The sequence below is a fragment of the Brassica oleracea genome, chromosome C8, assembly GCF_000695525.1.
Source record: "Brassica oleracea var. oleracea cultivar TO1000 chromosome C8, BOL, whole genome shotgun sequence".
NCBI classification, from domain to species: domain Eukaryota; kingdom Viridiplantae; phylum Streptophyta; class Magnoliopsida; order Brassicales; family Brassicaceae; genus Brassica; species Brassica oleracea.
The window spans coordinates 5,374,304-5,401,497 of record NC_027755.1 but is presented as its reverse complement, the minus strand read 5'-3'; the positions used below and the strand labels follow the sequence as shown (position 1 = coordinate 5,401,497).

Here is a 27,194-nt window from a genome sequence, read left to right as displayed (position 1 = left end):
TACCAAAATATCCAATATTCAATTGAATCAACTGTACAACACAAAATGTAAACATTATCTCTCCTTTTTGATTTACAATGAACAATTTCTTTCTTATCTACGCAAAAGTCTTTTGTTTCATAGTCTTCAAAGATGAATTCACAGAACCCCCAAATCCTTGACTCAAGTCAAGCTTCTCTGCTGCGACAACGAACCAGACAAAAATACCAAACACATTTCTTGCAAGGTCGCTGGCGAATGAGACCTGCTAAAACTTTCCTTCCACGTCACTCAAACATTAGATCACAGTTAGCCGGAGAAGGGTAATTTATCATCGCCACGATCTACCGCGTTTCTCCATAGTCTATACCGAACCCCAAGCTTGTCATAAGCAACAGGTAAGTTCCATATATTTGCACCATTCAACATCCTTTCTTGCTGTCCTAATACCAACCTTAGATCTTCGTTTAAGACCTGGATACAAATAAACCAAACGATCAATCAGATCATATCATCAAGATGATCGATGATACTCGTTGGTTTCTTTACTTTACCTGTTCGGCGAAATGTCTCCAGAGATGTTCCATGAAAGGAAGATTCTTCAATATAGGAGCAAAGTCTAGCGACATTCGGTACAAAAGCCTTGTCTTGTTTCTTGAAGAAGGTAGACAAACATGGAGTTGATGAAGATGTGTTTCACATTGCTTAGTGCTCTTTCCTTCTAGCTTTCCTGGTTTTGAGATCCCGATTGTCGATAACACGATACAAGGCGGTTTAAATTCCATATCGATTGGATACGGATCCCAGTATCCTTGAAGACCTGAAGATGGTGTTAGGAACTTCACCAAGCTGCAAGAAACAGAGAAAAAGGTTAAAACAGATTCATCTCAATACAGAACAGAGTCATGAGAGTTAAGACACACACCTTGGGACACTCCAGCCTTTTGCAAAAGTAGACGTGTGAGTAAATGGAGCATGCGCAAGATCCAAGAGATTATCTAGAAGCAACCCATGTTCCACCGGTAGGTCCATTACAAGCTGTGTTTTTGTCAGAAAAAAACATAAGAAAATGCTGATGAAATCATTGGAGATACTTCTTGAAACGTAGGAGTTACCTCAGCATGGATTACAAACCCTGATGGGGGTTTTAAAGAAGGAAGTGTAGGTGAAGGTGGTTCATCGCCGGGCCAAACCCAGATCATACCGTCTTGTTCAAGACAAGGTATTGACTTTATCTTCACATTCAGTAGCTTTGTAGATGGCATCTTCGTACAGTTTCCATCAGTTGAGTATTCCCATCCTACAAGATCACACTTGATAAGTCGGTTTAAAACACACAAATGCAGAGAATGAGTTACTAACCATGGTAAGGACATTGGATACGCCCTTCCTTCACTGTGCCAAGATCAAGAGGACACGCTCTATGAGCACACGTGTTCCGTACACATCCTGGTTTGCCATCTTCTCCTCTAAAGATAACCCATGGTTGCTCAAAGCAGTCAATTGGTACCTTTAAGACATTAACAATAGAATTTTTTTTTACAGGTTTGTAAATAAGGGAAGACAAGAGACGAATCAAGCATATACATACCATTGTATCATGCTTGAGATCTGCAGTGAAAGCAACGGGATACCAAAAGTTCTTAAGGTTTGGACTATAAGGCTGGACAGGACCAGAAACATTCAAGCTTTTTGCACCGATGTTTGTTTTTTCCCTATCTAAGTCCTGGACCGAGGTTGGTGTCGAGGGTTTATCTGATTCTGTCGCATTTCTAGCTAGTAACAACCTATCATTAACCAGCTCCTCCATGTGAGCTAGCTTGTCTAAAGCAGTTGAAACCCTTGCTTCAGATATGTGAACCTGTTGGTGTGCTTTCGCTAGTTCTTCCTGCAATTCAGCTAGCTCTTTCTTCACGATACCAATGGACTTGTACTGACGAGCTAGAGGATTGAGTACATCAACGACCTAACAAATACATTCATTCCAACATCTATAAACACACATATTGAAACTAGTGCCACAGAAACAAACAGAGCATAGGCTCTCTGGTTTTGCGAATTGGAAAAAAACAACAACTAGCAGTTTTATATCTATGATTTTGTCAATGGCATACACTCAAGGATCCATTTAGATTTAGACAAGCTTAAAAGAGGTGAATGTGAGAAGCAAACCTTGTCGTGGAGGAGCATGATGGTAAGAAGATCTTGACGAGCACGCCAATCAAGGTATTGAATATCGAATCTAGCAACTTCAAGAGCTTGATTTACATCCAAGAACTTGCCTTTATAAGGAGAAAGTTTTGATCTCGGGTCCTCCACATCAAACAGAGGTCCCCACTGACTCTTCTTCTCCTCAACCCTCAATTCTCCTTTTAGTCCCTGAGCAACAACAACAATCACTCAAAAAACTCAAAACCCAAATCGGAAAAGACAATAAGAAACAAAGCTTCGCGTATAGTTAGTAGTTACCTTCTTTCTTGTGAGTTTAGATGATCTAGTTTTACAGAAGGAGATAGGAAGAGATAAGGCAGAAGATGCAAACACGGCGGCGTTCATGGCGTCACCGGAGAGAAAGGAAGAAAAGAAGACAAATAGAAAACAAATTTAGAGAACGGGATTTTATTCAAGATTCTTTTGTTGATAAGAGAAGAGAGTTCCTTCGCGATCTGAGCAAGCCTCCGGAAAGATGACACGTGTACAGAGATTTGTAATGAAGGCACTGCTGATATCCACATGATGCTAAAGAGGGATTTGCCAGCTCGGATTCTCCAAGATATCTTTTGTTCTGTTCTTACCTTTTTGTCATTTCCCTGCTTTTGTTTTCCACCACTAGTTTTGTTTATAAGATACATATTTAATTGTCCAAATATATCTACATTTGTTTTTTTTATTTTTTTGCAAATAAATATATCTATATATCTACATTTGTCTTTACAAATATATCTACATTTGTCTTTACAAAAATATCACATCTGAGACAAAGGTATTTGAACAGATGATACAGGGTTCAGTAATCCTTTCCACATAATGTTCAAACTTTATAAGATGGCATCGTAGAAAGATGAGCAAACATTTTATTCGAATAACCAAGATACTATGACGAAGTTCATTCACATATTTTTAAGTTTGGACAATATATAATAATAATTTTAAACACTACACCAAGCACTTAATACAGCTTTAAGCTTGCGGAATATTTGTTTGGTAGATAGATCATGGACTTTAAAATCACATTACAGTTGATATGGTTGGGTTTGGTTTAATGGGTATTAGAATGAAAAACTCTTAAGGTTGGAAAACAAAAAAACGACAACTGTTTTCTTTTTGTACTCAGAACTGAAAGCTCTAATTTGATATATGGAGAACATGTTTTTAATACACGATTTGTCAGCACTTTAGGATGGATTGTAAGGATGTCATTTGAATGATTCATGACCCGACAACATGACTGAGCGATATACCATGGTTTTTACTACTTTTAGGATATGGTATAAGTCTGTTATATAATTTTTTATATTATGTTTTGAGTTTTTTTTTTGATCAACTTATTATGTTTTGAGTTTATTTTAAAATCTTTTCTGGTCTTTGTACGTTTTGGAGCATTATGGAGATAGAAGATTAAAGACAAAAAAAACCCGTAGATGCGCAAGAAAACAGAAGCCATACTCAATAAATTAAGCAACGAATTTTGTATATATACAAAAAAATTATTCATAAGTAAATACATTTTATTACGAAATTCTCCAAAATGATGACGCACACATCTGCTCTAGTATTGCCGCCGCTGCAGTTCGCTCCTTTCTTCGTGAGTATCACCGCTGCCAGTAACAGGTAGCCAGATTCCTCGGCCTGCTGAGGAAATGCGAAGTTAGCTGGATCATTCACGCCTAGCATGATATCAACTTAAACTCCGGCAGCTATCAACAAAACACGAATATAAAATTTCTTCTCAATACAATTGGTAAGACACGTGAGGATCTAGTTTTTAACTTGCATGGTTCAGCATGATAACATGATATCAAGCTCGATGATGAAGCCATACACTGTTATTGATCTTTTGAGGCCAAGTTCTGCAAAAATATAATTTAACATTTTACCCCAAAAACAAAGTTTATTCACCTTGGAGAACTGATTTTTACCAAAAGAAAAAAAGTTCTACAAAAATCTCTTTAGAGGTGAGAATACCCAATAAAACAACTCAATCGAATCAATCGAAGCATAGCAAGTTAGCAACTGAACTGTTGCGAAACAGAATTTAATAGTGCGACTCATTAAAAATAATTTCAGATTTGAGTTTCTTTTTCTTTGGGTATGTTTATAATATACTTACATTAGTAGCTGCTTTGAGTTTTGCAGTTTTTAGTCCATCGTGAAATTCTTGAGTGGCGACGTGAATCTCAAAATTTTAGCAAAAAAAAAAAAAGACATGATTCTCAGATGGTTCTTCGTCAATAGGTTTGAGAAGCTTCGAGACTTGCTTTCATCCCTGGAAACAGTTGAAGTTTATTCATGTAAAGACAAAGATTTATTACTGAAAAAAGTAAAGAGCATTTGAAATCCTGAGTGAGCAATCTAGCTTAAAGTATGCATTGATAATCCCTTGTCCATTGATAATATCAGAATACCCATAATAACATTCAAAGTTCTTGTACATGCTATTTACGCGTCCCTAGAAGCAAGCACATGTGTAACACTTGTGTTCTAGTACTTTGATATGGTCGCACTGAATTTCCATCAGGCACTAGGAAAAAGCAATGCAACGTGAAGATTAGTCTTTTTGTTTGCAGAAGCTCTATTAACGTTGAACCAAGTATGTATATCCACATAGGATGGGGTTTCTTGGTTGTCTTGTGGTAAGAAGAGATGCTTAGTACTGACCTTCTCACTCTGTGAGAGTGCATATCCACAGAGAATAAGATCTTTTGTGACATCCAGTGACTTATCCAGAGAACAAAGCTCAGTAGGAATTCTGAAAAGGTAATAATGATACAGCCATACTGTGAGTCTTATATAAAAAAAAAAATATGATGGGGAAAACAGATTTGATACAATTTTGGTAAGGACTCAGCTCTGGATGCGCTATGTCTATATTTCTCGTTTGGGAAATTTGATTGAAGAATGAGCCAATGAAGCAGAAGAAAGTCTTCCTGTAAGGACCCAAAAATAATAGTTTCACATTAGAATTGGAATTGTGGTAAGTAATTTATAACTATATTAAGATGCGAATGTAAAGAATGTGGTAAAACATGCATAATCCAACCAGCGAGACTTGACATAGCAGACTAAGGTATCCCCTTTCAGATTGCATTTTAGTTCACTTGATTTTCAGTCCCCTTGCAAGTATTGCTTTTAGGTTCCTCAGTGTGTCAGCTTCAGAGTAAATTTGCGGTGCCCTGAACAATTCATTTAGCTGCTTTTAATAGTTCTATCATTCAAAAGGGTGTAACACTCGAGCCAAATTCTATAAACGGGATTTTCAGAAACAAAGATTGGCAAATGTTAGAAGTTTTGTATACCATTCGATACTGGCGCTATGGACATGGATAACATTTGAGCCAAATATTTCATCTGAAGCAACCGGCATTCCTCTTGAATAATGCAGCATTTCTCCAGTGGCCTAATAAAATATTTATCCAACCAACTGAGTAACCTCACATCAACAAAATGCTCAGTTTTCAATTTTCATATCAGATCCCCTTTGAAGATGACGGCGTGAACACGAACCGGGACATGAGCGACTCTCAACCAACTGAGCATACATTATATGAAATAACTTACTATTTTTTTATCTTTGAAATTACTTGAGTAGTAAGTGGTTTGATCACTTATTTGTAAGGCTGGTGTGCGTAAGCCAACACCTAAGATAAAATTTCAATTGAACACATAATCTGTGAAATATTGCTAAGGTAAGAACTGATGAACTACAAGGAAATGTCAGAAAATTAATAAAAAAAAGAATCTGACTACAAAGAGTGTTGTATCTAAAACCTGATTAATGAAAAGCTCCATTTGATGCAGTAGCTCATATCCCTCTAAAAAAGGTTTCCCTTGTGAGAAAGCGAATCGAGTGGTTCAAGTCAGGGGTTCTATCCAAATGAGGTGTCAGATATATAGATGGTGAAGATGGAAGAATTGAAACGGTCTTCGCCATTGGAGGGTTACTGAAATAAAGAGAGCTTTGAAGAATGAGATAGGAAACCTTGATAGATAGATCCCAAACTAGAAATCCTACTGTGGATTCGAAGAACGGGTAAAAAAAGGCCTAGGAGATGATCACGAATAAAGAAGGATCAACTCGAAAGACAGAGTTCAAATGCAAAGCTCTTTGTATGAACTTAGCAAGATTGCTTGAGAGATAAGTAATAGCTTGAAGAAGATAGTTTATTGATTGTGTGTTCTAAAAGCTTGCCGAGAGGCTACATATATAGAAAATTAAAGAGAAGCTTAACCTAGCTAGGAAAAATAAAAAGAGATAAAGCCAAGAAGAATAAGGAAAACCATAAAAATAAAGGAAATCGGCTAAGGAGAAAGGCTTTGTGACTTATCCTGTCACAATACTCCCCCCTTCGGAACATCCTTTGCCTCAAGGATGAAAGTCAGGATACTTGGCGATGAAGTCTTGATAGAACTCCCAAGTAGCTTGTTCTGGAGTAAACCCTTTCCATTGGACTAGGATCTTTGTAACCGCTCTGTTGTGTCGGTTAACCATTTTCTTCTCTAATATTAGCTAAGGAATTTTGCTTGTGCCAACATCGTTGAGATACTGCAGAAGTGTAGGTACTGAGAATGGCGGATTGGGGCATAGCTTGAGCTGGCTAACATGAAAGACGTTGTGTATCGCAGAATTTGGAGGCAAATCCAATTTTTAAGCGCGAGATCCAACTCGATTCAAGATGGGGAAAGGACCGTAATACCGCGGAGATAGTTTATGAGGAATGTTGCGACCTTTGAGAGAGTGTTGGCGATAAGGTTGCAGTTTTAAGTAGACGTGATCACCTATCTTGAACTCTCGATCAGAGCATTTTGCATCGGCATACTGTTTCATTCTATTCTGTGCGCGAAGGAGATGAAACTTCATTAGGTCGATGACTGCTTCGCGTTTCTGGAGCGTTCTGTCGACTGAAGAAGATGAGCTTTCGTCGGGAAGATATGGCATATGTATTGGTGGAGGTTGGCCATAAATAATTTCATACGGAGTGGTGTGTATGGCTGAATGATAAGTAGTATTATACCACCATTCGGCTAAAGGAAGCCAAGAACTCCATGAATGTGGGGAGTCTGAAGTCATACAACGAAGATATGTTTCAAGAGTTTTGTTGGTGACCTTCGTTTGACCGTCGGTTTGAGGATGATAGGCTGTAGAAAAATTAAGATCAACACCGTGGACACAAAACATTTCTCTCCACACTTCACTGAGGAAAGTTGGGTCCCTGTCACTTGTGATATCTTTCGGCATACAGTGGAGACGAAAAACTTGATCCAAATAGAGTTTAGCGATATCCATAGCTGTGTATGGATGTGATAAAGCGAGGAAGTGAGGGTTCTTACTGAACCTGTCGATAACCACTAAGATACAATGATTTTCCGAAGAAGGTGGTAAGCCTTCAATGAAATCGAGAGTCACTGATTCCCAGACACCAGTAGGAACCAAAAGTGCCTGTAACAACCCTGGTTTAGCAGATAAGTCGTTCTTGTTTTGCTGGCAAAACGAACAATTGCGGACATAATTCTGTGTTTCCAAGCTCATCTTTGGCCAAAAGAACAAGGATTCGATTCTTTGTAGCGTTGAATCTTGACCAGAATGACCCCCAACCGCAGAGTTATGTAACCAGTTAAAGATATGAAGATTTACTGCAGGATCATCACCAACGACGAGCTTTCCCTTTCGACGTAATTCTCCATTGATGAATGAATAGGTAGAATGTTTTGACGGTTGTGTCGTCAAGTCGTCAATAATCTTCTTGAGGTTATGGTCGGTTTCCCAAAGTCGTGATTGAGATTCATAAAAGCCATGGTGAATCTGAGATATAGCGATGTGGAGAAGCTGAGAACCAGATACACGGGACAGGGCATCTGCGGCTACATTCTCTTTGCCCTGTTTGTATTGGATTTCGAACGTATAACCCATTAACTTTGATAACCACATATGCTGGAATGGTGTAGTGATCTTTTTCTCCAATAAATATTTTAAGCTTCGTTGATCTGTTCATATTACGAACTTGGCGTGGGCGAGATACGCGTTCCATGTTTGGACTGCAAGGACAACGGCGAAAAGTTCCTTTTCATATACCGATAGGTTTTGATGCTGAGGTCCTAACGCTCTGCTGATGTAGCATACCGGGTGGTTGTCTTGCATATGGACTGCCCCAATACCTGTTTTAGATGCATCAGTTTCGACGATGAACTGTTTAGAGAAATCCGGCAATGCAAGGACAGGTGCTGACACCAAGGCGTCTTTTAACGTTTGGAAGGCAGCCGATGCTTCAGAAGACCATGATAAGCTATATTTTTGCAGTAAAAAAGTTAGGGGACGGGCTATGATGCTGTGGCCCTGAATGAAGTGACGGTAGTAATTTGCGAGTCCGAGAAAACTTCTGAGTTTTTTTCTGATTTGTTGGAGTCGGTCAATGCTCCACTGCTCTTATCTTTGCAGGATCTGTGCTGACGCCCTGGTTGGAGATAAAGTGTCCAAGATACCCTAACTTGGTAGCTCTAAAAGTGCATTTAGATATCTTGAGATAGAGTTGTTGATGGCGCAAGATTCCTAAAACCGTATCTAAGTGAAGCAAGTGATCGTCCCACGTCTTACTTTATATCAAGATATCGTCAAAAAATACCAGAAGAAATTTCCGAAGGACAGGCTCGAATACGTGATTCATGAGGCCTTGTAACGTACACGGGGCATTAGTTAGTCCAAAAGGCATGATGAGGTACTCGTAATGACCAGAGTGAGTACGAAGCGCGGTTTTATGGACGTCTTCAGGATCCATCCGTAGTTGATGAAATCCAGCTCGTAGGTCCAATTGAGAGAAAAATTTAGCGCCAACGAGTTCATCGAGCAAGTCTTCTAATAGGGGTATTGGGTAATTATCTTTGATGTTTTGTTTTTTGAGACCTCTGTAGTCGACGCAAAGTCGCCAAGAACCGTCTTTCTCTTTCACGAGAACGACTGGTGAGGTGTATGGGCTTGAGCTATATCGAATAACCCCTTGAGTCAGCATCTCTTGTATCATTCTGTCGATCACATCTTTCTGCAGGGAGGAATAACGATAAGGTCTCAAGTTAACCGGGTTTGCTCCTGATTCCAGCGGTATTTTGTGATTGAACCCTGGCGAAAAGGAGGCAGGTTTGTTGGTTCTTCAAAGACATCCGAGTATGTGTCGAGGAGATGTTGCAGTGAACCAGATGTATCTATTTTTGTATCAGAAACTTCTATATGATAGAGAATCGTTTCAGGTTTGAGACTTTGTTGTGATTCTGATGTGACATCGTTTTCTTGTAGATGGAGGGGGGCAATTTGCGGTTGCTGTAGCATCAGTTTGTTCAGGCTACTGCTGGAGATTACTTTGGACTCGTTTGGTGTGATTCCTCTGAGAACGTGTCTCAGTCCTTTGAATGTGAATTCCATACAAAGGTTCAAGAAGTCCCATAAGATGGGTCCTAATGTGGAGAGTCATTGCACACCGAGGACTAGATCGCTGCAACAAAGAGGTAGGGTTCATATCTCTGTTTTGAAGTCATAACCTTGTGTTTTCCATGCAAAATTGCTGCACTTATAGTTGGTGATGAGATCGCCACTTGCTGCTGCTACAGTCATTGGTCTGGTCGGTATGAAGTTGCACCCCAAAGATTTTGCCATCTGTAAGTCGAGGAAGTTATGAATGCTTCATGGATCAATAAGAATGTGTAGCTTCTTCTTCTCATGCTGGCCCATAATTCACATGCAGTTGTATGTTGGAAAACCGTTTAAAGCGTGAACTGATATTGTGGGAATTTTGTCATCTTGATTTTCAAGCTCAATACATGCTGCGGGTTCTTCCTCATCATCGTTCTCAGATATGTCTCCCTGATCAGCTTCTAGATAAAGGATCTGAGATCGTTTGTGTTTCAATTGGTAGCCCGGAGTGAATGGTTCTTCGCAAAACATGCATACTCCTTTGCATTTGCGTTCTAGCATCTCCTCGAATGTAAGGCGCTTATGTTGGGTATTAGGAAGAAGCGGTTTTGTATTGAAAGCTGGAGCTGTATAAGTCGGTGCTTGGTTTTGATTCTTGTTGAATGGTGAGAAATTCTGCTTTTGAGAGTAGTTGATAGACGTTCGAGATGTTTTCACCAAAGTGTGTTGAAGAGAAAGCTCATGGAGTTTTGCAATTCGTGCTGCGGCAGGAACTGTAGTGACATTGAACTGACGGACGTGGAGTGCGAGGTGTTGATTCATGTTCGTGAGAAAGATACTCAAGGCATGACCTGCGGCGAGTGTTAGTCTGTTCATAGCGCAGTCGAATTTTTCTAGATAAACGTCGATAGGGTCGCTTCCTGGTTTCAGGCTGACTAACTCAGATAAAGGATCGTCGTAGAGCTCACTGAAACGTTCAGATATGGCAGCAACGTATTCCGGCCAAAGTGGGAATATATTGTAGCGATTGGCAATATAAGCATGATGCCATTGTAAAGCTTTGCCGGTCATATGGAGAGAGGCGAGTCGAACCTTTAGTTCCGGTGGAGTACTATCGATTCAAAAGAACTGTTCGCAGCGGTAAACCCATTCTCTAAGTACAGATCCATCGAACATTGGGAACCCAATTTTTGTAAGTCGTGATGACAATCCATTAGGGAATGGTGGGTTAGGGTTAGTTTCGGGGTTGAGCTGAGGTGTTTTGGTTGTGCTTTGTTCTCTGCGAAGATGATCTGGTGGGTCGGGTTTGTTTGATTTGTATGCCACTTTAAGACCAGAAGAACCTTCATGTTGTGCTGAAGGTGGTGGAGTGTTGGCAAAGTATTTTTCCAATATTGCTTTGAGCTCAGCGATTTCACCTCCTAATTCTTTTCGGATACCTTCGGTTTGTTGATTTTGTGATAAACGAAATCTTCGATCTGTTTGTTCATCCCGGTTAGTGCGGTAGTTTGTCTGGTGTCCAAGCTCGGTCCTAAGGTATTGATTGCTCTGATACCACTAAGATAGGAAACCTTGATAGATAGATCCCAAACTAGAAATCCTACTGTAGATTCGAAGAATGGGTAAACAAAGGCCTAGAAGATGATCACGAATGAAGAAGGATCAACTCGGAAGACAGAGTTCGAATGCAAAGCTTTTTGTATGAACTTAGCAAAGATTGCTTGAGGGATAAGTAATATCTTGAAGATGATAGTTTATTGATGGTGTGTTCTAAAAGCTTCCCGAGAGGCTACGTATATAGAAAATTAAAGAGAAGCTTAACCTAGTTAGGAAAAAAAAAAGAAATAAAATCAAGAAAATAAGGAAAACCATAAAAATAAAGGAAATCGGCTTAGGAGAAAGGCTTTGTGACTTATCATGTCACAAAAAATAAAAGTGAAGAAATAGTTATATTAGCAGGAAGGTTGGCGTTTGCTTTTTTAATCTGAGGAAGAGGAAGAGGAAGAGATGCGTGGAGAAAGGGAAGGAAAAAAGAATGCTTGGGTCTTGGGCTACGTATTGGATTTCTAAGATTGGGTTTGTACGGTGAACAGAGAAAAAGTTAGGTCTAAAACTCTTTTACGTTTAGTTTAGGAGATGACATGGCAAATTGATGTATCACTTTGATTGGTGGTGAATTTTTTGCAGATGTGGACAAGCTGAGATCTCTAGTTCAATCTTTTTTTTTAACTTGCAATACTATTATTGTATATTAAATTATTCACAAATCACCACATAGAATTTATTTTATGATTAGAATGCGAGATTAGAAATGAATATCTTGCTTTTTATATAATAAGATGTAAGTTCACATTTCTATTAGTGCATTATCTATTAAGGAATGTATATAAATATGAAAATCAAAATCGCAAATCTAGTCCTAAAATAATTAAGCAAGGTGCGGATTCAACTCACTGAATTTCTTTTACTAAAACTTTTTTGGTCAATATTTTCCTTCAATTATCATTGTGATATATTCATGGGAAAATTGCCAATATAGAACAACTAAACTAAGGTATTGTCCTTTTAGAATAAAATTAACTTTTGTCACTTTTGAACATTCATTACCTTTTTTGTATATAAAAATCCAAATCAAATATTTTTAAAATAAAAAAAAATCTGCAAAAATAGTATATTTGATGTAGATAAGCAACTGCATATAAGAAAAATATATTTGGATTCAAAAAATGTTTGAATAGTAATTTCAAAAATGGGGAAAAGGTGTTAGAAAATCAGATCTACTATCTACGGAGGTTTAGAATGTATAATCTAACAAAGACATAGTGATCTACCAACCGTAGAATGCGCAATACACCGAAAATATTAACAACTACTAGGGAAGAATATAAAATCCTCATTCCCTCTATGCTCTACATAACTGGTAGATTTGATGCGCTACAAAAATTAATTAATCTACTAAGGTAGGAAATGCATTATTCATATTGTCTTTTTGTCTACATTGGTGATATACAATATTCTACCAGACCTTCTAATTTCTAAACAGATAGAATGCAAATTCTACCTAATAAAATTACAAAATCCGAAAATCTAGCCAAAAACGGTTAGAAAATATTCAGTAAATCTTTTAAATGTTTTTTATTTCCTTTTTTATTTATTTTTTCCTAAAATCTAGTCTTCTTCTTCAACATAGCACGATTTCTGAAATTTAACGTGGAAGTTCTTCTTCATTTTTCAGTTCTTCCAAACTTTTGTCATTCTAAAAATATGAAGATTAACATATATGCTTCATGTGGTTTGTGGAAATCGTCGATGAACAATGGATGGGGATTTCTTTCTGATGAAGAAAAAGGAGGCATGTTACTTACTTTGGACACAAGTTCAAGCTTTGAAAACCTAAAGGTTATGGTGTGTGAAGACTTTGGAATTGATATAAACATGGTCAATATAGAGCTGGGTTATTTACCTTCCGATTTGATCAATAGCATCTACTCACCCCCTGTTATCATCACCAGTGATCGGCAAGTTAGAAATTTTCTTACATATGTAAAGAACAAAGCTTCGACGCAGTTGTGTGTGAGTACTCAAGCCCCTAACATAGCGGAAGAAGGTACTGAGTCTCCTAACGGAGAGGAAGAGACTATGGAGTCTGACGATTCAGGTGATATGGAGTCTGACGATGCAGCTGATATGGATTCAGAAGAAGATATTGAGGTACCTGATAGTGAAGATGACAAAAAGTGTGACAAAGAGAAGATCAATGAAGATAGTGTTTGCTTCTCTTTGGTGGATGTTGTGAAGAAGGGTCAATCTTTTAGTTCCAAAACACTTTTGAAGGCAGCATTCGAAATATGTGCAATGAAACATAATTTCGACTACGTGGTTGCCAGATCGGATAAAAAAGTGTGGTACATTCGTTGGTCAGATGATGATTGCAGCTGGCGTGTTCGTGCAGAGGGATTAACAGGGTCATCATATTTTATCATCAAAAAGTATGTACCTGATCATTCATGTGCTGCATCCAATAGGAAGGGTTCTGTTAGGACAGTTTCAGCAAAAACAGTGGGTACTCTGATTATGCATAAGTATGAAACTGCTAAAGAAGGGCCGAGATCGAATGATATAATCCAGTATATACATATGGTACATGGAGTTGAGATATCCTATTCTTTGGCGTGGGATGCACGTGAATATGCAATCAACGCAGTGAAAGGTATTCCAGAGAAAGGTTATGAAAAAATTCCTAAATACTTGCATATGATGAAGGAAGCTAATCCAGGGTCACACACGTTTTATGAAAGGGATACAAAAGGGGAATTCAGATTCCTCTTCATCTCGTTTGGTCAGAGTGTTTGTGGTTTCTATGCTGCAATTCGAAAAGTTATTGTAGTGGATGGGACGTTTTTGAAGAGCAAATACAAAGGAGTATTACTAGTGGCTACTACATTAGATGGAAACTCGAGTTTATATCCTATTGCCTTTGGGGTTGTCGACTCAGAGAATGACCTCGCGTGGAACTGGTTTATGAGCCAACTTAATATCTGATAGGAATTCCTCAATTGCTAAAGCTATTGCGAGAGTTTATCCGCAAGCTCATCATGGAATTTGCATTCACCACTTGCTGAATAATGTTGTGACATATTTCAGCGGGAAAGGTGTGGTTGGTTTGGTTGCAAAGGCTTCTAAAGCTTATCGAGCAGCTGATTTTCGTAAGGTGTTCACTGCTATTTTCGCTATTAGTCCTGAAATTGGAAATTATCTCATAGATACCGATGTAAGGAGGTGGGCTCGTTGTCAGTTTCCGGGTTACAGATATGATATTAGGACTACTAACCCTGTGGATTCAATAAATGTTGCTTTGCGTACGCCTAGAGAGTTTCCAGTGATACCTTTGTTGGACAACATTAGGGAAATGATGACTCGATGGTTTTTCAAACGTAGAACTTTAAGTTCTAAGCATTCGAAGCCACTGACCATTGTTGCGGAGAAGAAGATTGACAGAAGGATTGAGAAGGGTAAAACGTTTAAGGTCTTTCCAGTTAGCGATCATAGGTTTTTATTTCAAGGTGACACTTTCGACTGCTCGGTTAACTTGGTCAGACGCACGTGTTCTTGTGGAAAATTTGATCTGATGAAAATCCCATGCAGGCGCGCCATAAAACCAGGCTTCAGTGTTGGAATATGACCACACACACTAACAGATGACATGTACACTAAGGAGGAGGCAAACTCTCAGCTGCCTTGCCATTGGCTTTTCCCTTTGCTGCTGAAGGACCCGGACTCTGTGATGATTTGTCTTGGTCTTTCCCCTCTGATTGTGAAGGACCCGAAATCTCAGATGCTCTGGTTTTTCCCTCTGTATGTGAAGGACCCGTAACTTGAGACATCGTTTCCTTGAGTTGAGCCATCTCATTATGGACCTTGTCAAAATGCTCTTGAATGTCCTTTTGCACCAGCTCCTTTAAAGAGTTGAAAGAAGAGGTGAACAAACCTTCAATGAAGGTCTTCAGATCACCGGAGACACCACTGTTATGCTCAGCCGCCCGTTGACAAAGCAGTTGTTTCTTTCGAGACTCTACACCGGGATCTATAAGCTTGCGCTTGCCCCTTTTCGCAACAACAACCGGTTCCTCTGCAACAACAGCCGGTTCCTCTACAACAACAGACGGTTCATCTGTGACATCTTCGACTTCAACATCTTCTTCTGAATCAGAAAGCTCCACATTTCGAGGTAAAGCCTCAACTTCCCAAGCGAATTGGTTCCAGTCTTGTTTGGCATTCATCAGAGCAACAATACGACCAACTCTTTCATCCTTTTTTCATCTTCCCTAATGAACTCAGCATTATCAACCACATCATTGTTCCCGGTATGAGATATAAAGGGAAACAGCTCTCCCTACCAAGAACAAACAAATCAGTAAGCATAAATTGTTCAAATTTTAGAATTCAATATTCATAGAAGAAAGATAGTTACCTTATCGAAGTGTGACTCTAGGCTACTGATATCTTGGTAGGATACTTTTCCACTTCCTGTCCAATTTCTACATCTCACTTTGGTGATGTTTTTCTTAATCTTTTTACCCACCATAGTACCAATGTCTGGGACTGCTTCCATAATCCATATCTGAAACGCATATGAGAATCCATCCAACACGTAACTGTTCTTCAGATGAAAATCTTCCCTTGCTCTGAATATTGATGCAAGCAGCTCATCATACGCGCGAAGACCCCAAGGATACATCCTCAACTTCTCAAAATCCATCACCAAACGGATGTATTCTTGAGGGATAGACACTTTCCAATCCTTAGCCATGATGAATCCATGTATAATACACAGATATACTAGCCTCACCCTGTCCACATATGTCCACTCCTTACACTCTTTAAGAAGCTCATCCCTTACACTGAATAAGTTAATCTTTCTATTTTGCTTCAGCACGAGGCTCCAGAACCCCCTTATCATCCTTCCAATTAATGAAGTCTATCTCCGTTTCATCTTTGAACTTCAAACCAGTCACGGCATGAAATTCTTGCATAGAAAACCTGAGAGACCGCTTTGCAAACAGAAACCACAACTTGTGGTGCTTGGAAACCTTGAGCTGCTTGCATATGAAGCTGTGAATAATCTTCCCGGAGTAAATGAGCTTATTTTCTACGATTGCCAGAATCGGACCGAAGACTGGGTCTTTCAATACTTCTTCATACTCATCCTTGAGAACACCCTTCACCGTTTCAAGAATCGTACGTCTACAGGTGTTGTTAATCTTATCAATCTGAGTCTCAACAACTTCTTCAAGAATGCGTTTTGGAAACTGATAAGACATTCCTATAAAACATGAAATCATAAACTTCAACTCGTTAGCCATTCCTTTAAGGACATACAAACATAATTCCAAAGTAAATATAACTCAATCTCACAATCAAACGATTAGACATTCAAAAATAGCACATAACAATCACAATCAACTATCATATGTGTTTTTCTCTACACGCATGGTCCAAACACGGCAAAGAAACAGAGCCAAATCAACTGATCACATTAACAACATGTAAAATCGATCTATTTACATGTCAAACTAATTAGCCTTTTCAAGTCTATTAGGAATTGAGAACTATAAACGTGAATCGAATCGAATTGTGTTTTAAAACGTGAATCGAACTCAACAACAAACTACAATCAACTCAACAACAAACTAAAATCAAAACCGTAAATGTGAATCAAATTGTGTTTCAAACAATGCAATCTCTATCTACTATATGCAAAACCATAAAACGAACAAAATAAAAAAAATAATAAAGGGAATTTCCAAACCCTAACCTTCAATTTTTGGGAACCGAGATGAAGCAAGAGAAAAAGAAGAACAATGTGAATCTAATCGTGATGACGATTTAAAAGGAAAGACGAAGAGATGTGACGAGGAAGGAAGGACGAAGAGATGTGACGACGGCGGAGATAACAGAGGAAAGACGAAGAGATGTGACGATGAAACAAGGAAGACGACGGAGAGATGGGATGACGATTTCAACCTTTCCGACAGACTTAGACGGCCAGCTCAAGACGGTGGTGACGGCGAACGAAATCGCATCTTCTTCAATTGAGAAAGGAGTCGGAGACGATGACATGGTTGTGTTTTTCTTAAAAACTTTTACTCCTTTTACTTTCTATTTCATTAAAGTAAAATTAATTTTTTTATGGTAACTACATGTTAAAGAAAATGACAAAATAGGGTATTCACTATTGTTTATTCTGTAGAAACAAAGATTTATGATTTAATACTAAGGGGACAAATCTATAGTTGTTTTGTTCTCGGCAATTTTCCCTATATTCATTATATGAAAGAACTTAGGCAACTGATTGCATTACCCAGCAAGTTTTACTATTTAATTGAAAATAGATCTTTGGAAACTTATTTTCTTAGGCATCAGATATTAACAGAGATATACATTTATATGGTCAAAAAAGTCACTTATTACTTTGTTAACATCTTGCAAATCACGCTTATTAATAAATGATTTATTTTTAGGTTCACCTCCTTAAATAGTATCCAATAGAAAGTTGTCACATGTCATATCTTACTTAAAAAAAAAATAGAAAATAATATTAATTGCAAAAAAAAAATTAGACATTGCAAAATTCTAAATCCTAAACCTTATACCTCAAATTCTATACACTAAACTCTAAATTTTAGGATTAATACCAAATCCTATAACTCAAACTCTAAACACTAAACCCTAAACCCTAGGGTTAACCCTAAACCCTAAGGTTAATCATAAATCCTAAGGTTAACCCTAAATCCTAAGGCTAATTCTAAACTCTAGGGGTTATAGCTTAGGGTTTTGCTGACAACATTTATGGTTTCAGAATAACCCTAAAGTTTATAGTTTAGAGTTTAGGGTTTAGGGTTAACTCTAGGTTTTAAGGTTTAGTGTTAATCCTAGAACTTAGGGTTTACTGTTTAAAATTTTTGGTATAAGTTTTAGGGTTTAGAAGCTTGCAATGTTTAATTTCTTTTTAAATAATATTTTCTAATTTTTCTTCATAAACAAAATATGATACGTGGCAGCTTTCTATTGGTTACTATCTAGGGGTTGAATTTATAGGTTACACCCAAGATATACTGGCAAAATCTATTTTTGGGAACTTTTGTTTTTAGGAATCCGGTATTACATCAATATGAGATAATAATCCGCTCTTTGCGCGGGATGTGAGTATTAGTTTTGTTATTTTTTAATAAAGAGACATTAAATCTGTTTAATCTGAATATCGGTTCGGTTTTAGGTTGTTATTTTTTTTAATCTCCTAAAATATAGCTATAATTCTAAATCAATATTTATTTTGGTTTGTTTGGCTCAAACTGTTGATGTTTTTGGTTTTTTCCAGTGATAATAAAAAATTATTATTATTTGTTTGGTTTCAGGTTATATGAATTTTAGATAGTCTTGATGTCGAACCAATGGTTTCATATTATAGTTTCTAAACTTCTAATAGTTAAAGAAAAGGAAAATAAAATTATTAAGACAAATCATTTCACTACTATTTGGTCGATAGTGAAAGAAACACGGGGAATTTGCCAAATATGATTCAAAACTTGATTTGAAGTGCAAACATATACCCAAACTTGAATCAAATGCAAAACTAACCTAAAAGCTTTGTGAAAATACATCCAACCCCTCGTGACCAAACAAAAAAAACAGAACTTATTTTTACGAATACAGCCCCGGTAAGTCGTCTGAGTCTTCTGAGATACTGGAAGTCGTTAATCATGATATTCTTTGGTTTAGGGTTTGGCAACATATGTTGTAGTATTGTATGTATTCTTAGGGTTAGATTTTGGAAAGCTTAAATGTTTTTTTAAAACATTAAATTTTTATCTATATGTGTTTATTTATGTGTATAGTAAACACTTTTTAAGTTTAAGAAGTGTTTAGTTCGTTAATTTAGTGTAGAGGTTATGTTTAGGGTCTAGAGGACAAGTAAGTCGTCTAGGAAGTCTTCTATTTTAGTTTCCCGGTAAAAATATTTTAGCTTCCCTCTAAAAATATTTTAGTTTCCCACTAAAAATATCGGAGTCTTATGGACGACTTACTTGAAGTCTTCTGAATCGAAAATATTTAATCTAATTGGATTTTTTTGTCTCCCTATATAAAGAAATATTTACACATTTTCTCTCTTCCTCTCAAATGGTTACAACAAAAATGTAATGTTCATCATTCTAAAACTCTCCAACCTCGCTCTAATCTCTTTGAATTTATAAACATTAAACTTTATATCAATTTATTGTTTTTGTCTCATGTCTTTCTCACTAATTTATCTTGTTTTTGCAAGTTTTTCATCACATGGTTCTCATCTACCACTCATTTAAAGGTAGATCTATTAATTTTAGATATGTATTTTTGTGTGTTCTATAGAAGTAGATCTATCTAATCTTCCACTCATTTTCTCTATTTTAAAGGCATTTGAACGTTTTTGGATATGCAAGTTTTTCAGATTTGGATTTGGATATGCAAGTTTTTCAGATCTGGAAGACTTCCGGGCCTTTTCAGATCTGGATATGGATATGCAGGTTTTTCAGATCTGGAAGAGAAGTCTTCCAGACGACTTCCAGGAAGTCTTCCAGACGACTTCCAGACGACTTCCAAGAAGTCTTCTGACGGAGTCTTCTCCCATGTCTCCCTTTCATAACATATCTGAGCGTTTTGATAAGTTTTTATGTATGATTTTTCTTCATTTGGTAACCCCATGTTGCATAAAGTGCATACATTTTTCCCAAACTAAAACTCTCCAAACTCACTCTAATCTCTTTGACTTGAAAACACTAAACTTTATATGAATTTTTCATTTTTGTCTCATGTCTTTCTCACTAATCTATCTTTCTGTTGCAGGTTTTTAATCAGATGGTTCTCATCTTTCACTTGGATATGTACTTTGTGTGTTCTATAAAAGTATATATATATAATTTTCAACTCATTTTCTCTGTTTTTATGTCGTTTGAATGTTTTTTACTATGTTATGCAGGTTTTTTAGATCTGGATCCGAAAGTCTTTTAATTATAATGCACTAGGAGACTTCCAGGAAGTCTTCCGGACGACTTACAAGAAGTCTTCCAGACGACTTCCAGGAAGTCTTCCAGAATCAGGAAGTCTTCCAGAAGCAGGAAGTCTTATTCCATGTCAAGTGGAGTCTAAGCTTGTCTTTGTAGAGAAATGATCTATAATAGTTTTGTTTGTGATCTGTTTTGTGATTTTCATGTGTATACCTTTAGTTGTGATTTTTTTTTGTAAATTTTAAGAGATATTAATGAAAAAGTTTGGTACATATGTTCATTTTCCACAATATTATCTTGCCAAAATCACTTGACATAATTGAAGTTATTGATACAACTTCAATAGAAAAATACAATAACACAAAAAATTAATTTAATTTATTACAACTAAGGGAGAAGAATTCTCAAGAAAACTTAGTCAAATTCACAAAAGATAAAACATTACATAAGTTCAAAGATAGAACACTTTCATTAGATACATATCATTAGATACATAAGTAAAAAATATATCTTATGATCTAAGAGGACACATTAAAACATGTTACTTGATATTCTTGAAGTTACTTAACACTTTTGAAAATTAAATAAACATATCTTAAAGTTACTTAACAAATTTACAAAAACTAACGTAGAAGACTTCCACGGATGAATGTTGGTAACCTCATAAATATCACCAATTAAATTATAAATTTCATCCAGAAGCCCCAATATTGACTAATATACATGAATTAACAAAAAAAAATTAAAAAGTCTTTATAGTTTTAGAGAAAATGAAAGTTTATTAAACATTGACGCTTACAACTTCCACGGAGGTCGTCTGGTAGACTTCCAGGAAGTCGTCCATTTAGGTTAGTTTTGCAATTGATTTTTAACCTAGACGACTTACATGGAAGTCGCCCATCTTTGTTTGTTAAAAAAAAAATTCAAGAAAACGGGTTAGTTTTGCATTTGACCGGATTGTGTCAGAAATTTGACTTTTCTGGACGACTTAAACATAAGCCGTCCAATAAAAAATAAAAAAATGAATATTTTGTTATACCTAGACGACTTCAATATAAGTCGTCTCAGGTTAGTTTTGCAATTGAAAAATAAAACAAAAAATATTATTTTTTTCTAGCCGACTTACACGGAAGTCGTCCGTCCGACGACGTACATGGAAGTCGTCCAAGATAAGGAAAGTTTGACCAGAATCTCAGAATAAAATGTAAGTCGTTACTTCCATGTAAGTCGTCTTAGGTTAGTCCGCCTTCGTCCGGGCTCCGAGTGCGGCGTGGTCGGTGTCTATGGCTTCATCTCGACGACAGGAACACGATGGTAGTCTTGCGTGCATGAAATTCTCAACGGTTAGGAAGTTATGGGTGATTTACTAAACGGACTCTAAACTGAAGCTTAATGCATGTGGTTTCCGGTGTTACCTTGGGCGGTTAACGGTGGTAGTGAGCTCGAAACAGTCACGGCGTGAGGCGGCTCCGACGAACTCCGGTGGTGATTCAGGCTCTACAAAACTTCTTCATTTCTCCCATTAACTCTTTCTCTCTAAACATTTCTTGATGATTTTGGTGAAGAAAACAAAGAAGAGAAGTGAGTTTTTATAGAAGATACCATGGGCTGCTGGGGATGTCATGACAACTCTCTCCCACTAACAAGGAATTCGACCCCGAATTCGAGTCACCAACTAACTCCCCCATAACATCACGAAACAGCTCGGGGTAATCAATCCTTATTTGGTGCTCGGACTCCCAGGTCTCTTCCTGAATACCATCTCTTTCCTAACGAACTTTGACCAACATGGTCATCATACCATGAACTGCTTTCACTTGGCGATCCAATACCTCTACTGGCTGACATAGCGTACGCAAATCTTTGCCAAGGTTTCTTGGTGGCTCCTGCAAGATGAGCTGTGGCTCTCTCAAGACTTTGCTCAAAACCAAAACATGAAACACGTCATAGATGTCTGATAACTCTGTTGATAAACCCAATCGATAAGCAACTGATCCAACCTGCTCCAAAATAGGATATGGTCCCATATATCTCGGTTTAAGCTTCTTTAGCTTCCGAGTCTTAGATCCTCCCCGAAATATCCTTATTTTCAGGTATACCAGGTCGCCAACCTGGAACTCCAAATCTCTACGCCGCTTATCTGCATAACTCTTCTGACGGTCATGGGCTTCCTTAAGCCGAGCCTTGAGCATCTCAACCTGCTCTACCGTCTCTTGAACCATGGTTGGTTCTATCTCACGTCGTTCTCCCACTTCTGTCCAACAAAGCTATGTGCGACAAGGCCTACCATAAAGAGCCTCATACGGAGCCATCTTAATGCTCGAATGATAACTGTTGTTGTAGGCAAACTCGGCTAGAGGTAGATACTTCGCTCAGCTTCCTCTCCCATCTAAGACGCAAGTTCTGAGCATATACTCCAAAGTTTGAATAGTCCTCTCCGACTGACCATCTGTATGTGGATGATAAGCCGTACTCATATGTACCTTGGTCCCAAACGCCTTTTGAAAGGCTCTCCAAAATGCGGATGCAAACTTTGCATCCCAATCCGATACAATGCTGACAGGAACTCCATGCAATCTCACAATCTCACAGATGTAAGTCTGCGCCAATTGATCAGCTCCGTCTGTCTTCTTAATCGCTAGGAAATGGGCTGACTTGGTAAGTCTTCCCGCCTAATGTGGTCGGCAACCTCTTCACAAAATCCATAGTTACCATGTCTCATTTCCACTCTGGCAATGGCAGGTTCTGTAATAACCCGCTAGGCACCTGATGCTCAGCCTTAACCATCTGACATGTCTGACACTGCGATACAAATGAAGCAACATCCATCTTCATACCAGGCCAATGATAATAGCGCTTCAAATCCCTATACATCTTATTATTCCCTAGATGGATAGAAAATTTTGAGTGGTGTGCTTGCCGTAAGATCTCATTCCTTAACGGCTCATCGTCTGGACACAGACCCGGCTTCAATACATGAACATCACGCTGGAGGCTGTATGATATCCAATACTCTTCATCTCGATCTGCTTACACAAAGCCTTATCACCATCCTGGGCTTTGCTTATCCTCCATAATAGCTCTACCTTCTCAACGCCAACTGATTCTCCCTCTACAGTACCTGCACACAATCTGAGACTAGCAAGTGTCCCAGTGAGCTCCTAAACCTCTTGGGTTCCAGAAACATCGCTCTGGTGCCTACTCAAGGCATCTGCCACATGATTGGCTTTTTCCGGATGATAAGTGATCTCCAAGCTGTAGTTTGCTACCAACTCCTTCCAGCTACACTGCCACAAATTTAGGTCTGCCTAAGTAAATATGTATTTCAGACTCTGGTGGTCCGTGAAGATCTTGACCTTCTCTCCATACAAATATGACCTCCAGATCTTCAGCGCAAATACAACAGCCGCTAACTCCAGATTGTGCGTAGGATAATTGACCTCGTGAGGCCTCAACTGGCATGATGCATATGCAATGACCTTACCCTCCTGCATCAATACACATCCCAATCCGGTTCCTGAGGCATCAGTGTAGACCTCATATGGTATTCCTGGCCTCGGAAGTACCAAAACGGGTGTCTGTGTCAACTGTCTCTTCAACTCCGCGAAACTCCTCGAGCAATCGTCTGACCAATCAAACTTGACGTCTTTGCCTGTCAGCTTCGTCATCAGAATCATATCTATACTACAAACATTATATGAATCTTTGGTAATGCTTCTTTCAAGCAGTGTATATGTTCTGAATCTTTGGTGATGAATCTTTGTTATCCTTTGAGAAATTGGTAGTGACTGATATAATAAGAAGCAGTATGAAATTGTGTACGAGAGGTATTGAATCTTCCGATAGCTTGCACAGTGAATTCTGTTTGTTGGGCCCGAGTGTGAAATGAAATGATTTAATTAAGGGAATATAATTGTTTAGATATATTGAACTTTGTTTGTTGTGTGCGAGTGTGAAATGAAATGTATTTCTTTTTTTTTTATAAATTTATTTAATGAACTTATTATAGAATCACAAGATTAATAAGAAGTCCTTCTCTTATTGGGAAGACGACCTATTTCCACACCAGAACTATCATATAGTAATAAATGTACATAATCTTTGAACTTCGATCTAATTGCACACAAATTAAGTATGACAACCTAGTTCCACACACTATAAAAGTTCAAAACCCGTTTCTCCCTAAACTTTGAATGACGAACTAATACTAACAAATAGCGGTTTAAAGTTGGTTAGTGTTTTCTGTTTTGAATTTAACCAATGACTAACCTAACTAAACCAAAATGACCCGATTAGAGAATATAAACCGGATTAAATTGACCTAATACAATAGGATCTAATAAACCAGCCCAAGACCCGACTTAAGCCAATTCGAAACCTAAAAACTTAAATCCCCAAATCATCTTCTTTTGTCTCTCTACAACACAGTAATTTTAAGAATGAAGAGGACAGTGATGAGAGATGATGCTAAAGGAGGAGGATGACTTTAAGTTCGAAGAATACAGTGATGATTCCAAAGATGAGGATGAGGAAGATGGAGAGATGAATCGTCTCTACCTATAAATTAAACTCAAAATCCAACTCATTCAGACTTTATCAAGTTTCTTCAAGAATAAATGGAACAAAGAGAGTGTGTGGACATCGAAATCTCTTATGGGTTTGTCTCTGTGGGAATCAAATCTCTTTTCTGGATTTTTAGATTTTAGGGTTCTAAATGATGAAATCGATTTGGGGGATTTTAATAGGGGTTTGGGTTTGATTTTAATCGATTTGTAGTTGGATCTTCGTTTGGGTCGGATTATACCAATATCAACCGATACAAATTGGTTTACTATCGGTTAATGTCATAAACCATTAAAACTAAGCATAATCTTGGTCTGTGTGGAAACGGGTTTCGAACTTTCATCGTATGTGAAAATAGGTTGTTATACTTAACTGGTGTGCAATTAAGACGAGATTGAAAGATTGTGTACATTTGTTACTATATCATAGTTCTTATGTGGAAATAGGTCGTTTTCCCTCTCTTATTCAATCAATCAATAGCTTTAGAAAAATACCTCAAGCTTTAGTTCTCAAGATCACAATCAACTCTCACGGTTTTATCTAATGACAAAGGCTATATTTATATAGCAACCAAAAACCTAATCCTAGTTGATAAACACAAATCATATCATGATCATTATCTAAACAAATCATAATACAAATAGGAATCAAATAACTTGTTGCTTAAGGTTTCTTCAAGCTAACTCCAACATTCTCCCCCTTATGCTTGAACTCACTCACATCTTCAACTCCAATCAGACTTCTCATTTCAGTGAACTTAATCCTCCCAAGTGGCTTGGTTAAGATGTCAGCTCTCTGTTCGTTTCCGGGTACATGCTCAACTTCAACTTGTTCATTCTCAACACATTCACTTATAAAGTGAAATCTCCTATGGATGTGCTTGCTCCGTCCATGAAACACGGGATTCCTTGCTAGTTGTATTGCTGATTTGTTATCAACTCTGATGGTCACTCTTCTACACGCCTCATTCACGACCTCACTCATCAATTCTTGAAGCCAAATAGCCTGCTTCGCTGCTTCAGTAGCAGCCATAAACTCTGCTTCACAACTCGACAAAGCAACTATCTCCTGTTTAGTAGAACACCACGTTACAGGACTACTTCCAAAGTAAAACACATGCCCAGTTGTGCTTTTCCCATCATCTATGTCCACGTTATGTGAACTATCGCTGTAGCCTTCGAGCTTCATGTCTTTTCCACATAGAAACCGGAGTCCAAGATCACACGTCCCACGTAAGTACCTTAAAACTTTTTTCAATGCTGCAGCATGAGACTCCTTCGGTTCCTGCATATATCTGCTGAGTACCCCTACACTGAAGGAGACATCTGGACGAGTGTGTAGGAGATAGCGTAAGCAGCCAATACTACGGCGATACTCTTTCTCGTCCACACTCCTTTCATCAGGCGCTTTGGAGAACTTTGAGTTCATCTCCATAGGAACAAGTGTAGAGTTACAAGTAGCCATTCCTGTTTCCTCAAGAATTTTCCGTGCATACCGGTCTTGTTTCAGAATAATCCCATCTTCTCTTTGAAGAACTTTGATACCCAAATAATAAGTCAACAACCCAAGATCGCTCATCTCAAACTTAGCCCATCTCTTGTTTAAAGACTTCTATCATCTTCAGTGATGATCCGGTAACAAGCAAGTCGTCTACGTAAACAACGACAACAAGAAGCTCATTATTTACGTCCTTACGATATAGCGACGGTTCCTTTGAGCAGTGGTGGAAGTTCAGTCCACGCAAGATTTGATTCAGCTTAACGTTCCAAGCCCTTGGTGCCTGGCGTAAGCCATAAAGAGCCTTCTTGAGCTTATACACCTTGTCCTCTTGACCTTTGACAAAGAAACCTTGTGGCTGGGTCACATACACCTCCTCTTTCAAGTCTCCATGGAGAAACGCAGTTTTAACATCTAGGTGGTGAATCTCCCATCCTCTTGAAGCAGCCAATCCAATAATCAGCCGTATTGTCTCAATGCAAGCCACTGGTGCGAAGACCTCATCATAATCAACGCCGTGTTTTTGAACTTATCCCTTTGCCACCAGTCGAGCCTTAAACTAATTTATGCTACCATCTGCATTACACTTAACCTTAAAGACCCACTTGAGGCCAATGGGCTTCACTCCTGCAGGCAAACAAACTAGATCCGAACTTGATATTTATCTTCTCATGCACAATAAAAGATAAACCGTCGTAACGATTGGGCTTGATTTCATACAAAGTCGCGAGTGGGCTGTTAGCCGCGTTCTGGCCCCTTTCGGGCCATTTCTTGTCTTGAGCGCTTTCACAACTTATCGAAGAGAGCACTTTCGAAACGACGTAGATTTCCGAAGAAAGCTCAAATTTCTCGTACAGTGTAGGCAGTTCAAGGTGTTTAGTTAACCGTCGCCGTTTCGTACGATAAATTCGAACTCCATACAAGAAAAATAGTTCTTGCGGTTTTAAAATTGTGAAGTTCCAATGGTACCTCCGATCGAAATGAAAGGAGAGCAAGTT

At 38.1% G+C, this 27,194-nt stretch overlaps 2 protein-coding genes across 2 annotated transcripts; one reads left to right on the top strand and one right to left on the bottom strand.

Moving 5' to 3' along the window:
• LOC106312441 (chlorophyllide a oxygenase, chloroplastic) lies at positions 1–2,599 on the bottom strand. The gene is made up of 8 exons (XM_013749965.1): positions 2,449–2,599; positions 2,152–2,358; positions 1,571–1,945; positions 1,342–1,489; positions 1,095–1,279; positions 905–1,017; positions 534–828; positions 1–453 (listed from the first exon to the last, which is right to left on the bottom strand). Exons 1-8 carry the CDS (start codon positions 2,533–2,535, stop codon positions 289–291), a joined length of 1,575 nt encoding a protein of 524 aa, XP_013605419.1. The 5' UTR covers positions 2,536–2,599; the 3' UTR covers positions 1–288.
• Positions 2,600–12,904: 10,305 nt separating this feature from the next.
• On the top strand, positions 12,905–14,777 carry LOC106308531. Its single transcript, XM_013745683.1, has 2 exons — positions 12,905–14,112; positions 14,240–14,777. The coding sequence occupies exons 1-2, from the start codon at positions 12,905–12,907 to the stop codon at positions 14,775–14,777; spliced, it is 1,746 nt and encodes a 581-aa protein (XP_013601137.1).
• The last annotated feature ends 12,417 nt before the right edge of the window (positions 14,778–27,194 follow it).